General features: G+C 50.6%; 1 protein-coding gene across 1 annotated transcript in view; it reads right to left on the bottom strand.

Annotated features, from left to right (window-relative positions):
• Positions 1-3,084: 3,084 nt before the first annotated feature.
• Positions 3,085-14,166, bottom strand: part of FRMPD1 (FERM and PDZ domain containing 1) — a 68,814-nt gene continuing 57,732 nt past the window's right edge. The window contains exons 13-16 of the mRNA XM_080668221.1: positions 12,375-12,557; positions 11,457-11,604; positions 8,793-9,587; positions 3,085-5,588 (exon numbers count right to left, since the gene is read on the bottom strand). Coding sequence (XP_080524347.1) covers positions 3,205-5,588; positions 8,793-9,587; positions 11,457-11,604; positions 12,375-12,557 — 3,510 coding nt within the window. The 3' untranslated portion in view covers positions 3,085-3,204. The remainder of the gene's footprint in view (positions 5,589-8,792; positions 9,588-11,456; positions 11,605-12,374; positions 12,558-14,166) is intronic.

Raw genomic sequence — 14,166 nt, 5'->3', positions numbered from 1 at the left:
ATCTTGGCATTCTCTTCATTTTCTTTATACCACCTATCAGTCAGTCATCTTTCTTTTTCTGTGTCTTTATTATAAGTTCCTTGAGGGGACTATATCATGTCGATGATTGTATTCCCAGTGCCACTACACAGTAAATATTTGTTGACAGAATAAACTACTGAGTGATTTGTCTCCTTTCTTGACACATCCAAACGTATCTTCCTATCTATCAAATCTAGGACATGGCACACAGTAGCTACTCAAAAATATGTCCTGCCGAAACCGGTTTGGCTCAGTGGTAGAGCGTCAGCCTGCGGACTGAAAGGTCCCAGGTTCGATTCCGGTCAAGGGCATGTACTTTGGTTGCGGGCATGTCCCCAGTAGGGGGTGTGCAGGAGGCAGCTGATCGATGTTTCTCTCTCATCAATGTTTCTAACTCTCTATCCCTCTCCCTTCCTCTCTGTAAAAAAATCAATAAAATATATTAAAAAAAAATATATGTCCTGACAAACCAGTTCTATTTAATGCTGCCTCCTACAGGAAGCCTTCCCTGATCACTCTTCTGCTCCCACCCAGCAATGACTTCTCTCCATACACTTTATCTGTTCTCTTTGGTTGCCCCGAGCATAACATGCCTTATGTTGTAGGTCTCTATTTCTACATGTCGTTTTATCTCTTGGACCAAGAATACTTGAAAACAGGATCTCACCCAATCATTTACATCCATAATCTTGCATTAGGTATTACCTGGCATGGGTGTGCCAAAATGTTTGTTGAAAGAAATGAATCAGCTGATATGATAATGGGTGGGAAAAGAAAGGAGAACTGTAAATGTCCAGTAGTTTCTTAGTCATTAAACAACTATTACATTGTGGAGTAGGCAGTCCCACTCTGCCTATGTCATGTAGGAGTTGTGTATCTCAAAGTTAGTGCTAATCAGGGTAACTCCCCTGTACTTTAGCATCTCAACAAGCAATGAGGGGTTTCTCAGAATTTCTGGGACTTTTTACTCCTCATGGAAATTGCAGAGTAGCAATCAAAGGAAGTACATGGATTTGAGGGAAGAGGAAACAAAGAAAGAAGGAAACCAATATTTGAGTGCTTGTGCTGGAGGCTTCAGTCTTCTTCCTATGAATTATTTCCCATAGTAATGCTGAATGTATATTATATAACAACTAGAGGCCTGGTGCACGAAATTTGTGAATGGGTAGGGTCCCTAGGCCTGGCTGGCAATTAGGGCCGATCTGTGGGGTGACCAGCGAAGCAATCAGAGGGCCCCCACTGGCACCCACCTTGGCTGGCCTGGGGCCTACGAGCTGGGGGCAGCTCCTGCGTTGAGCATCTGCCCCTTGGTGGTCAGTGCACGTCATAGCAACCAGTCGTTCGCCGTTCAGTTGATTAGCATATTAGGCTTTCATTATATGTCTACTTTAGGGTGTTGTGTGGATAAGAAAGTGTTTTCAGGGCATCTGGCACATTGTGGACCCTCACTAAATGGAGACGAGTATTTCCTTTTGTCAGTGGGGAAACTGAGATCCAAACAAGTGCCTGTAAAAACACTGCCAGGATTCAAGCCCCGATTGAGCTGAAGTCCTGAGCCCCTTCTCTGAACTTGTGAACATATAGATGGTGTTCACGTAAACGAGTTATGTAGCTCTTTACAGCTTTCTGCTGGTAAAAGCATTCAGGTCCTTCTTAACATCGTACGATTTTTATTATTTCGGTGTCCTATTGTTCCTGTTTTTCATTGCCATGAAATCACTTCAAATCTGTGTTCAAGAGCCTCATTTAAAATTAATTCCAAGTATTCTGTGAAAAGAAACAGGCCTCTAAGAAAAGAAAATATTTTCCTGGCACAAGTATTGGTTAACTGTTTACCAGTTAACAAGTAACTGGTAACAGGGGATGGGAAGGATGTTTTTCCTCTTCTCCCAAGGTATTGCTTTCCTTCTGATTAGAGAGCGCTCGGGTGGGGGACTAAACACCTACAAATCTGCTCCTGCTCTTGCTGGGTGAAGGAGAGGAATTGGGGAGCCCTAGAGGAGAGGACCCACAGAGGCAGCGCTGAGCTCACAACTGACTAGGAGCACTAGAGGGGCAAAGGGACCCCTCGGATGAACTCTAGCCGGCCAAGGTGAGTGTCTAAACCCCCTTTGGCCTGGACTGAGAAGCCGGGGGAAACGTTCCCACGGTAGGTGGAAATCAGTTTTCCTGGAGTCAGAAAACAAGCGCAGGGAAGGATTTCAGACTAAGAGGAGCAGCCACAAAGCTGGGTGTTAATTACCTCCTGAGTATTTACTAGATTATTTATTTAATGTCTACCCTACAGAGCCGGCACTGTTAGTGTCCCCAATTTACAGAAGAGAAAGCCAAAGCAATGAGAGGTGCTTTGTCCAAGATCCCACCAAGATTAACTGGGATTAACTGGCTCAACTGGGATTGGTGAGAAAGGTACTAAATACATTTATTTTGTGCTGATATTATTCTCAAAAAAGGCAAATCTAGTTCAGGGCTTTCATGTTCGCCCTTTAACTATTTACAACAAAAATAGGATGCAAGATTTAGGGGTGCAGTCCATTTCAGATCAAGCACAGAGCACACCTGAAGAGTGTAGCGACACAGCTAAGGGACCTACTGCCACCTAGTGGCAATCTAGGCTTATCACAGCGAGGCCTCCAAGATCACCAGGCCTCCTGGTGCAGGTGCTTGTGAAGATGGAATCTATCAGATTCCACATGTATTCACTCCTGTTTGTGGAAGTTATTGCCAAATAGTGTGGTATAAGAAAACTGTGTTTTTTGGTGACCCCCCAGCTTCCTTCCTCATTCCTGCTTCTTGGGACAGTTTGTGACTTCTTAGTTCCACACCCCAGGATATGCTCCTTTAAGGATACACACTTTACTGATGGTAATCTACTTATCTGTATCCCACAAGGTCTGTGAGCATCCTGACCAGGGAGGGACTTGTCTTATTTGTCTGCAATTATCCTGAGCTCCTAGCATAGGGCCTGGCCCAGAGGAGGTATTCAGTAAATGTATGTTGAATGGATTGGAGTGAATGTTTTGACCCAAACTTATGATCATTCTGTCTGACTCAGACCAAGATTAAGCAGCAGTTTATTTAAATACTCTAAATCGTAAACATCTGAGAGGGTGGGTGGAGGGACGGAAGAGGCTTCCCGGGAAGCATCCAGGGCAGGGCCGGGGGTCTGGGCAGCCAGCCTGCTCACAGGGCAGTGGATGCCCGGAACCTCTGGGTCAAACAGAACACGGCAGCCGTGAGGGCCGTGCACTGACGGGCCAAGAGTTTCACACTCAGGTCGTGGTAGCCTCTCTCGCAGGTCAGCTTGGCGGCCTCCACAAACTGGTGGTAGGTGTGCACCACGTCCCTGAGGTTCCCGGCTGCCTCCCTGTGCCGGGCGGAGCAGCGGCTGCAGTCTGTGAACTGGAAGCACAGGCCAGCCAGCTGGACCAGGTACTGGAAGGTGTCGCGCACGGCACCCTGCATCTCTTCGGGGGACTGATCCATTCTGATCACGTGCTGACAGCTGGACAGGAGCTTCTGGGAGCCTGTGCAGAGGTGGCTCCGGCTTTCAGAAAAGTGCCAGGTGCACTTCTCTGGGGGGTGCTTGTCCCCATTCCCCCAGGAAGCTTCTAAAATGTCTTGTAATTCCAGCAGGCTCTCTGAGAGGCGGAGGAAGCCCTCGGGAGCGCTGGCGGGGGCAGCTTTCAACCGTGTCAGAGCCCTGGAGCAGTACTCCGGCCAGATGTGGCTATTCCTCGACAGGGGCTCGGCGCTGCAGCTGTGGGCCCGGGCCGGCCTCCAGGGCAGGGCCAGCCCGCTTCCTGCAGAGGGCGGTGAGGTGAGGGGGGCGGTGGGGTGTGCTTTCGAGTCCCTGTCTTCTTCCTCTGTCTCAGGCTGCAGGCCGCGGAAGCAGGTGGCATAGGAGAGCTGGCAGCTGCACTGCTCCATTCCAATCCCGGGGGCCACTGTCTCATTCACCCCCGCAAACCCCAAAGATGTGGCCATCCTGAGACTGGCAGAAACTTTAGGAAGGCTTTCTGGGGACAAGCACATGAAAGACTTCTCAGCTGGGAGGCAGATGCTAGGGGTTTTGTCTGTGCTTTCTGACAGCGAACATTGGTTTGAACCTTCTAAGTGGGGCTCCCCTTGGGGACATGGTAGTGGGTGTAGCAGAGAAGGCCTGGAAGTAAAACAGACCTGCTGAGGGGTGTCCCGAGGGCCTGTGTCTTCCCCTATCACATGGTTAAGTGGCTCTGCTTTGACCTCCTCCAGAGGGGAGGCTGATGGAATGGTCTGGTTCTCAGGCAGGAAATCCGGGTCTAAATCCAGCTCTGCCAATAGTTTTTGTTCTGGGGCCTGGCAGGCGTGGCTTGGGGTTTCTCTGCTTTGCCCTTGGAGTTCGGTGGGGGAGTGTGCTGGGGTAGGGTCCGTCCCTGTCCCAGGAGTCTCAGAGGGGAGGGAGGCTGTTATCCCACCATCTGGAGCACTGACACCAATCGTCTGCGGAACAGCACTGGACACATCACCCGCAGGGTCACCTGGCTCCTTCCCAGATCCATCATGACCTAAGTTGGTGCCATTTTTGCTTGTAACTTCTCCATCACGTTCCAGCGATTGTTGTCCTTGTTGCTCTTCCTTTTCTGGGAAAGAAGCCGTCTTCTCTCCTGAATTTATTCCACATTCGCCACTTCCAGGCCTGTCTCCAAGAGGCAACAAAGGCTCGGTGTTTTGGGGGGCAGTCTCTTGCGTATGATTTGTAAACAAAGATCCCAATCCTGTTCCCAACAGGACTCCTCCCAGCTCTAGTGTGTCTCCTTGAGAGACAGTAGGTGGCCCCTGGCTGATGGCCAGGCAGACTCTGCCTGTGTTCGGCTCAGCGCTGGAGAGGGGGGAGGTGCTGCCCTCAAGCTCTATGGAGAGTTCTTCGGGGGCACTGCCCTCCGAGTCTTGAAATGCAGATAAAGTTTGGGAAGACTCTGTCTGAGCTGTGTCTGGGCCAGATGAACCTGGGTTGGGACAGTTAGGGGTGCTTGCTGGGCAACTGGCAACAGTGGCAGGCACAGGGGCACCCCCAGAATTCTCTTTAGGACTGGGGTCCATCCGGAGGCGAATGGCGGAGATAGGAGACACTCGAGAGTCGATGACCGATTTGGTTTCCATGGTCTCCGGCTCCATCTCCATGACCCGGGAGGCTGGGTTTTTGCTCTTGGCCTCCCTCAAGGGAGCCAGCAGCCCCAGGGCCTTGGTCTCCAGGAGGCCGGGCTCACCTTGCACGTCCTGCAGAGAGGACACCGTTGGCGAGGGCGCACCCAGGGCCAGGTAGGGCTCCCTGTCGTAGTAGCACACGTCGTCCACGTTCTCCAGGGAGGCTGACGGCGCCAGGGGGAACGAGACCTGGCAGGTGTAGTCGGTCTGTAAGAAAGACCTTCTTTTTCTCAGGGTCTTGGCATACTTTTTCACCCCGCCCCTCCTGCGTGCCTCTCTTCCGTCTGGTCCAGTTTTCAGGCTGTCCTCGGGGCTGCAAGAGCTGGCCTCACTCTGTGTGCGTGTGGCACTGGGTTCTGCAGCAGAAATAGCTCCGGGCCCTGAGAATCAAGAAAGGGAAAAAGTACATAAGAAGCAGGAAAATACCCTCCACTTATATAGGTACCAGTAACGATTCGGTAGTATTAATTTTGTAGTCATTGCTATCCTTCAATAAATTTATTTTCGTTAAGTACTTAGTAGAGGGTTTTAAAACTTTTTTTAAGTATTATGTGAACTATGGAACATTGCTGTCTTTTATATTAAAGTAATTAAAGAAAATGTAAAAAAAAAAATTAAAAAAAAAAAAGAAGCAGGAAAACAAAGAGGCACTAAGAGCTTGGGCTCAGGACTCAGGATTGCCTGAGTTCAAACCATGGCCGGGCTGCTTAACTTTGGGCAGGTTAAACCTTGGTCTCCTCAATTTCCTCCTCTGGAAGTTGGGGATAGTAACTGTGGCAGACAGTTTTTGATTCTGAGTTGCCCAAGATCCGTTTCATTGTCTTTCATTTGTCTTTTAGGGACTGACAACTCCCCTTCCCCCCAACAAGGTTACAGCTGCTGGAACTATCAATGAAGGCGCTCCGTCCTCATCAGCCAAGTGAGTTGGGTCAGATTTATGACCCAGAAAGTCAGCCATACATTCCCTAAAATTTCAAATTCAAACACTGATTAAAAAAAATAATAATAGCCGAAAACAGTTTGGCTCAGTGGATAGAGTGTCGGCCTGCGGACTGAAAGGTCCCGGGTTCGATTTCGGTCAAGGGCATGTACCCAGTGGGAGGTGTGCAGGAGGCAGCTGATCGATGTTTCTCTCTCATCGATGTTTCTAGCTCTCTATCCCTCTCCCTTCCTCTCTGTGAAATATCAATAAAATATATTAAAAAAATAATAATAGAAGTAGAGGTCATTCTTTATAGCCACATTTTTTTCTGACACTACGACAAGGAATCCTGCTCCCCAGCCTCCTCGTCTGCTTGCTGCCTGTGTCGAAAGCAGTTCTTCACCTTTGCTAGCAATTTTCTAAGCGATCTTACATCCTTTTTCACTTTTCCTTTGTGCTGTGTTAACCCAAGTCAGTCAGCACCAATGGTACCAGCCAGCACTGTCATGCGGGTTAAATGAATTAGTGCGTATCCGGCACCCGGCACAAGGCCTGTGCCTAACATGTGTTCACTGGAGGGAGCTGCTACGTGGTTGTTCCTGTCACTACAGGTGTGAGGTTCTGAGGAGCCTGCTTTTGAACAAGTGGCATGACTCTCCGACGTGGGGGGAGGGGTGGTGTGCGTGCGGATGGATCTCCCTGAGCAGAAGCCCCAGTGAAGAAGCCCTGGGAGTCAGCCAGAGGAACGGGGGTCCCAGGCCGGCACTTGAGACTCAGAGGGCTCTCACACTCAGACCGTTGTTCCCAACGGGCTGCCCCTTATTAAACACCTGATTGGAGGCTGCTTCTCCGACCTCTTAAGTCAGAATCTCTGAGCCTGGGACCCAGGAATCAATAGGACTTAATCTAGGGCCCTTGGGTGATTTTGATGCCCAGTCACATTTTGGAACTGCTGCCTAGGCCACTTACAGCCACTGACCAAGAGTGCTTCTGAGGCCCACAAAGGGAGAGGCTCCCACAGTGAGTTGGGTGAGGAGTCCCAGTTGGGGGCTGTCTCCCCAGGACCACACTGGCTCTCTATAAAATAGGGAATGTCCAGGATGGTCCTATGTCCTTGACTAGAGGAAGGCCTTGGCTGATGGTCTGTCTTGCCCCCAGCACAATGCCTAGCCCAACAGGGCAAGGCTGGGGCCTGGACACAGTTGGAGGGCAGTGCACAAGCTGGCCATGGGTTTCTCCTGTCCCCAGGGGCACAGCCAATTAAGGAACTCAGCGTAGATGGTGGAGAGTTCATGCATTCACTCAGCAACAACTGCCAGGCTCTACATGCTGGGACACAGGCGAGTGAGTTTCCAGTCTAGGGAGGGAAACATCATCACAAGATCACCCAAATAAATACATCATTACAGGCAGTGCTAAGTGCCAGGCAGGAAGCACCCAGGGTGCTGTAGGAAGATGTGACAGGCATGGGGAGACCCGTCCTCCGCTTGGTGGTCTGGTTAAAGTTTCTAGAAAAAGTGAATTTCTAGAGGTGGTGGTGATGGGGGGGCGGGGCGGGCACTGACAGATGGATGGGCATCAGGAACCAAAGATCAGAGTGAGGAGCAGCATGCACAAAGGCCAGGGGTGGGGAAGAGCCTGGCCCTTTTAAAGAATGGCAAGGAGGTCTGTGTGGCAGGATGCAGAGAGAGGGCTTAGGAGGAGAGAGGCAGGCAGAGGCTGTGTCACACAGGGCCTCAACCTACGGAGCTGGCCTTTCTCCCATGAGCAAAGAGCAACCACTGTCGGCAGGGAGCACCTGGAAAGGGCTGAAGCACAACTACAAGGGCTGTGGCATCCCCAGCCCCTAGTAGGTCACCTTCAGTATGTGTGTGTGTAAATGTCTTGGAAGGCTCTCAGGTCAGCTGGGAAGTCACTGTGATTGGAAGGACTTGCCCACTCACTGTACAGGGAGGAAGGCAAGAGGAACCTGAGAGAACAGGACCAACAGACCTCCCCTGCCTTCCTACATCAGAGTCCCTTAAGGGGCCACTGGAGCCTGTCAGGTAGGTTCTTTCTGCTTCAAGGCCTCATTTAATGGAGCTTCAGGGTCGGTAATCACATATCTGCTTCCTGCTGCTGGGCAGCCCTGTCAAACCCATTGCTTTCCATGTAAATTCTGTCTATCTCACCAGTCTCAGCACTTTCCCACCTCTTCTGGGAAGTCCTCCCTGATTTCCACCGTTGTGTGAATGCCTCCCATCCTTGTCCATCACTGCTTGCCCACAGTGCTCTGAGCCTTCCTTGTAGCTCTGACTTGAAGTCATGATTCCTTTTTAAAAAAATATTTTTATTGATTTCAGAGAGGAAGGGAGAGGGAGAGAGAGATAGAAACATCAATGACGAGAGAGAATCATTGATTGGCTGCCCCCTACTGGTGATTGAGCCCACAAACCAGGCATTTGCCCTGACTGGGAATCGAACTGTGACCTCCTTGTTCATAGGTCAACGCTCAACCACTGAGCCACGCCAGCCGGGCGAAGTCATGATACTTGTAATTTAGTCCACAGACCCCAGGGCAGCCTCCTCAAAAGAGGACCATGACCTTGCTTTACTCATGTGTTTTCCCCCTCAAGCTTGGTCCCTGCCTGCCGAGTCTGCAAACCAGCGGGGGAGGGCTCACCTGAGAGGGTGCCTGGGGGTGTGAGCTTGTCAGCTGCATCATAGTATTCCTCATCCGAGCTGCCCTCCTCGCAGGCAGGGCCCAGGGCCTCCAGCGTGGAGTTGGGCTGGGCCTCAGACCAGCCCTGCTGGCCCCAGGCTGGCGGGCCCCCACCCTGCCGGGAAGCTGTGCTGTCTGAGCTGTCGCTCAGGTGCCTGGCCGGGGAGACGCTGGAGCACAGGCTGTAGTAGTCAGTCCGGCTGCCCTCATACAGCCCGGGGTCCAGCCTGGCCGCACTGGGGTCTGGTGCCCAGCCGAATGTCCCAGGAGTGGGACTCTCAGAGAGCTCTGTCTTCTGGGGCTGAGGGCTGGCTCGCTGGGCCAGGTCCAGGAGACAGAGGAAGCCGCTGGTCTCAGTCCTGCTCCTCTCTTCCTGGCTGTCAGAATCGACTCTCTCCGGGAAGCCTGGCGAGCCAAAGTGGAAGAAGCCGGACCTGCTGGAGGAGCAGGCGTCCAAGTCATCCTCCTCCAGGGCGTCCATGGACTCGCTCGAGCCGCTGGTCCTGCAGCCTCGGCTCTCGGTGTTGGCCGAGTCGGAGGCCTCGGACTCGGCACTGTCAGTCATGCTGCTGGCCCCGCAGGCGCTCGGGCCTCTCCCGGCCACCTTAGGCGTGGGGCTGTCCCCGGGATGCTGCTCCTCTTTTGCGGGTGATCGGCAGGGACCCAGCCGCGGCCCGTGCTGGTCAGAGAGGGGCTCCAGCACGCAGTCCACTTCGGAGGACTCCTCGGAGTCACTGCACGCCCTGGACTCGTAGCCTGCACCACAGGGGACACGGAGGGTCACCAAACAGCCTTTGGGGACTGGCACATGGCCCCCGCCCCCACTGCTGCTGGCCCTCCAGTTTCCAGATTGGAAAGCTGAGGTCAGGAGGGTGACTGGCCCAGATCACGCTATAGTGACTGACACAGGGTCCACAGGACACACAACATCAGGCCTCCTTTCCCACATCTATCTGAACCCCCTGAAAGAGAGACAGGACTACCTCAATCCCCACTTCCAAGGAGAGCTATCTGTTCCCAGAAACGGGGGTGGGGGGGTAAGGGGGTGTTTCTTTGATTGGATTTCACTTTGCTTGGGCAGTATTGCCCAGGTTTCCTAAACCCCTCCCCACATCTCAGCTCTGTCCTGTCTGGGATCAAAGTCAGATGGGAATCATATTTAAAATCCAGAACAGATCCTTGACCTTACCCCTGATGTACTGGGTCAAATATTTAGGGAGTGGGGCCTGGGAATCTGTATGTTAGCACCTACATGGGAAGTCTGAGGCTGCTAGGCTGACACCTTCTAAAGCCGTGTCTTGGGGACCCACTGGTGCCACAGGGTTTCAGGAGAGTGACAACTCATCCAGCTACTGGTACTTGAGAAGGCTCCATGGAGTGAGGGTGGGGAGTACTGAACCAGGTCTCCAATCTCTCCTCTACCATAAGCCTGCAGGGGGATCTTTCTAAAAACTTCCTTTTAATCAACATCACATTCTATTTAAACCCTTTGATGGCTTCCCCTGCCTACAGGGAAAGGCCTAAGCTCCCCCACAAGAGCTAAGGCCTCCCAAGACGGCCCTGACCCCTCCTTAGCAGCCTGGCCGCCCCCCGCAGCCTTCCTATGCTCCAGCCACTACAGACAGCTTCTCACAGCTCATGACCTTGCCCTCCATGTCTTCCCTCCAGGCTGCGCCCTGCCCCCCGCCTCCCCGCTTGCTTCAAATGATCTCTCCTCCCTCCTTTGTCTGGCCTACTCCAGCATGTTCTTCGAGATCTATTTCAAATACTGCCCCTGCCCCCAGCACCTTCTCTGACCCTGCCACCTGCCCTGGTAGAAGCAGGCCCTCCCGCCATCTGACCTCCACGACTTCACTGCTCCCACTCAGCTGTGTCTCCCTAAGGCATCAACCCTTGCTTCTAAATTGTGTTAAAGACAAAGTTCACAAATACCCCAAACTCATCACTGCCTGATCATTTTACTTTATCTTACTATCATCTAAGCTCTGGAGATTATATTTTATCCACATGGAGGAAAGACTACATAATGATATGCTATTGAGCATCTCTCCCCATCTCCACACTCAGTGACATCAAGTTGGTAGCTTGAAATTAGCCATGGTGGGAGTGTCTGTACAATGAAAATAGACAATGAAGAGAGAGAGAGAGAAAGAAAGAGAGAGAGAGATTGACTTTTCCCACTTATTTATGCATTCATTGGTTGATTCTTGTATGTGCCCTGACTGGGGATCGAACCCCCACAACCTTGGTGTATCAGGATGACACTCTAATCAACTGAGCTACCCGGCCAGGGCTGGCCATCTGTACTTTCTGAACAAATAACTGACAGCACTTTTTGATGGCAAATAAAGACACGATACAATGGATCTTAGAGATGATTTTAGGAAATTCTACAGGGAATCAGAGACCTTTTATATTTTTAGGGACTCTCAGGTACAAAGAAAGCTTCTCTATTTAGGACTTTGGAAAGATCAACTGTTTACAAAGAAATAAATGGAGAAGTAGCTCACATCGACTTGAGTGGAAGTGTCAGCTCAACTCAATTCTCCACCTCCCTTCAGGCTGCCCGTACCCACAGGGCAGTGAAACGGACCCGTCCTTACCGGGCAAGCCTCAGTGCCTCACCTTCTTCAGCAGATACTCGGTGCACCTGCTGTTTGTTCCCCGGCCAGAGGAAGATGGAGGTAACCGGGTCGACAAACAGCCTGTAGTACCCGGCGACCAGGCAGGCCAGGTCTTTTGCACTGTTGGATTCCAGCAGCAAAGTCAGAACCTTCGAAGGTAAAGAGAGCTCTTAAGCCTGTGAAGGGCGAAGGGACAGTCTGAAGCCAGACAACAAGACCACATGGGGCGGATGAGAAACTCCAAGTAAACCCAGCCCTGGTCCCCAGGCAGGCTTCACGTCCTGTATTCTCACCTTTAAGACTTGAAATGAGCAAATGCATGTGTGGGTTCCTCCCATCGAAACTCCACAATATCTCCTGCCTCTCCATCTCTGACCCCTATCGTAGCCTCTCATCCAAACCACCCACCCCACTCTGCTCATTCACATAATGGGGCCCCTTCAAGACCTGACCTAGAAAAGGAAAATAAGCAAAAGCAAACAGAGGAGAGAGAGGGTGGTAAGAAGAAAGCACCATCTCTGATCATGTTGATATGAAAGCAAAGAAAGGCAGGACAAATGCAGGACCTCCCTGGGAGGCTCAGGAAGTTCACTACATCATTTACCCATTTTAATTGCTGCCACTCAAAACTCTTGGACAGCCCTTCTGGTCCCATCTGGTGTTCCCATCTAAGTTTCTGAACCCATCAGGAAAGCACAAGGTCAGGCTCAGTTTATACGAAGAAACCTTTCAGGACCTGCCTGGGAAAATGCACCGTGGTTACCACTTTCCCTTTGATGGGACAGGATGGACAAGTCATCCTCTTAAGCAAATGTTGGACATTAGACTCTGTAAATATCCACATGCATATAAACTACCCTAAAATAAGTTAGCCGCAAATTCCAGAACCCGGATTCAGAACCTCTCCCCTGTGTGTTACCTTGATGTCCTGCAGGTACACTTTGACCATGCTCACTTTCTCAGACTCTTCTGTCAGCTCGACACGGCTGATGTTTGCAAACTCTGCCAACGTGGACATGATGTTGAGTTTGCTATTGATAATTTGGCTAATCCCATACTTGGCTCCAACTAGAAGGGCAACATAGGATTCTCTATCCTGTAACTGCAGAAGGGCAGAGGAGGAATTAGTTTCCATTCACAGCTAGTCAAATACACGGCACATGTAAGACATGATACCTCTCTCTGCAAACTCCAGATTCTTATTTCAGGTCCCACTGCCGCTCCCTGGACTACCAAGTGAGGCAACAGCCTAAACTGGGCCCCAATGACAGCTAAATTAAGTATAAATGATCTCTTCAAGACCCTTCACAATGGAGAGCCAAACCAGGCTATTACCTGTTCCGTAGACGCAACCTGTATTTTCATACCTATGCGCCTATTTCATTCCTCTTGGAATCCCTTCCCTGCCATCATTACCTATGGACATCCTGACCTTTCTTGGAAAGCTTCCATCAAAACCTACTGCAAACATCTACAGAAACTATCTGCCTGATCTCTGTCTCCTCAAACCAGAATAGACCTTTTCCTCTGTGCTGTTCCCACACTACTTCCTGTCTACGTCTCCCATAACACTGAGCTGTGACTTCTTATTGTAATTATTTGTACTCAAGTCTCAGATTCCCTGCCAAGTTCCCTGATGACAGACTGTGTTTATCTACAGTGTAACTCCAATGGCCAGCAAGCACCCTGAGCCAGCTCAGCGTGGTTCTTTTCCCATTACCAGTTATTTCCTTAGACAGGAAAGATAAAGGGGTGTTGGGGACAGCTTGGAGAGAACAGGGTTGGCCCTTGGGAAAAGTGGGAAGCTTTTCTCATACCCTCAAGCCTTCCTTTCTGTGCTCTGGTCTCTCTTCAACCTCTGGGTCATCTACTCATATACAAGACGCCATCTATTTTCCCCTTTCCCTAACTATCTGATTCAAGCATGTCAAACTCAAAGGCCAACACAGGCCAAATAAGCGAGGCATGTGGCCTGTGGGCCACGAGTTTGACATGCTTGATCTGATTGCTTATCTTGCTCTCAAAACATGGATTCTCTTTTCCTATCTCTATTGTTTAAGTCAGCAATTAAATTGACCCATCACTGCAAATGACTGATAGACATACTAAATCCACTAAAAGAAGATTTGTTAATGTTTTTTTAAAAAAATCTCTAATTGGTAAATTGTCTGGCTTTGTGCTGGAGAGTTCTGGGGCTGACTGAGTGGTGGGGAGAGTTCCCTTAAGCCACAGCCCCCATTACAGACGGCTGAAAAGCACACAGCTCTGGGCCTCGGCTCCAAGAAGGAAGCAGGAGGAGGACCGGGAAACAGAGCAGAAGGCTCCTTTGCTTCTCTTTTCCCTCCTCAGCTTCACTCCTCAGTTCTTCCCTTTTTCTGAATAACCGGGGCCCCAGCCTGGCAGTCAGTCTAACATTCTTATCTTTCTTGTATGATTTCCACGTTTCCCGCTCTACCTTCATATTCCCAAAGCTCCAGAGTCAATAGCTTACAGTACCCTTCCCTCAGAACGCCTTTCCTCTACATGGAAATCTGGCCAAATCCAATCTTCTTGCCTTTCCTTACCCCCTTCCCCTTCCATTCTTGACCCTAAGATGGCAGTGGTACCCTCTGTCTTCACACTCCACAGAATCGCCCTGTGTGTCTCTCGTGGCTCTGCTTTGTCTTGTGGCTACTTTGTTCGATCATTGGAAGGTAGAAATCATGTCAGCT

The sequence above is a fragment of the Plecotus auritus genome (assembly GCF_963455305.1).
Source record: "Plecotus auritus genome assembly, chromosome: 5".
NCBI lineage: Eukaryota > Metazoa > Chordata > Mammalia > Chiroptera > Vespertilionidae > Plecotus > Plecotus auritus.
The sequence above is the reverse complement of the archived record's forward strand: the minus strand, read 5'-3'. Positions and strand labels throughout refer to the sequence as shown.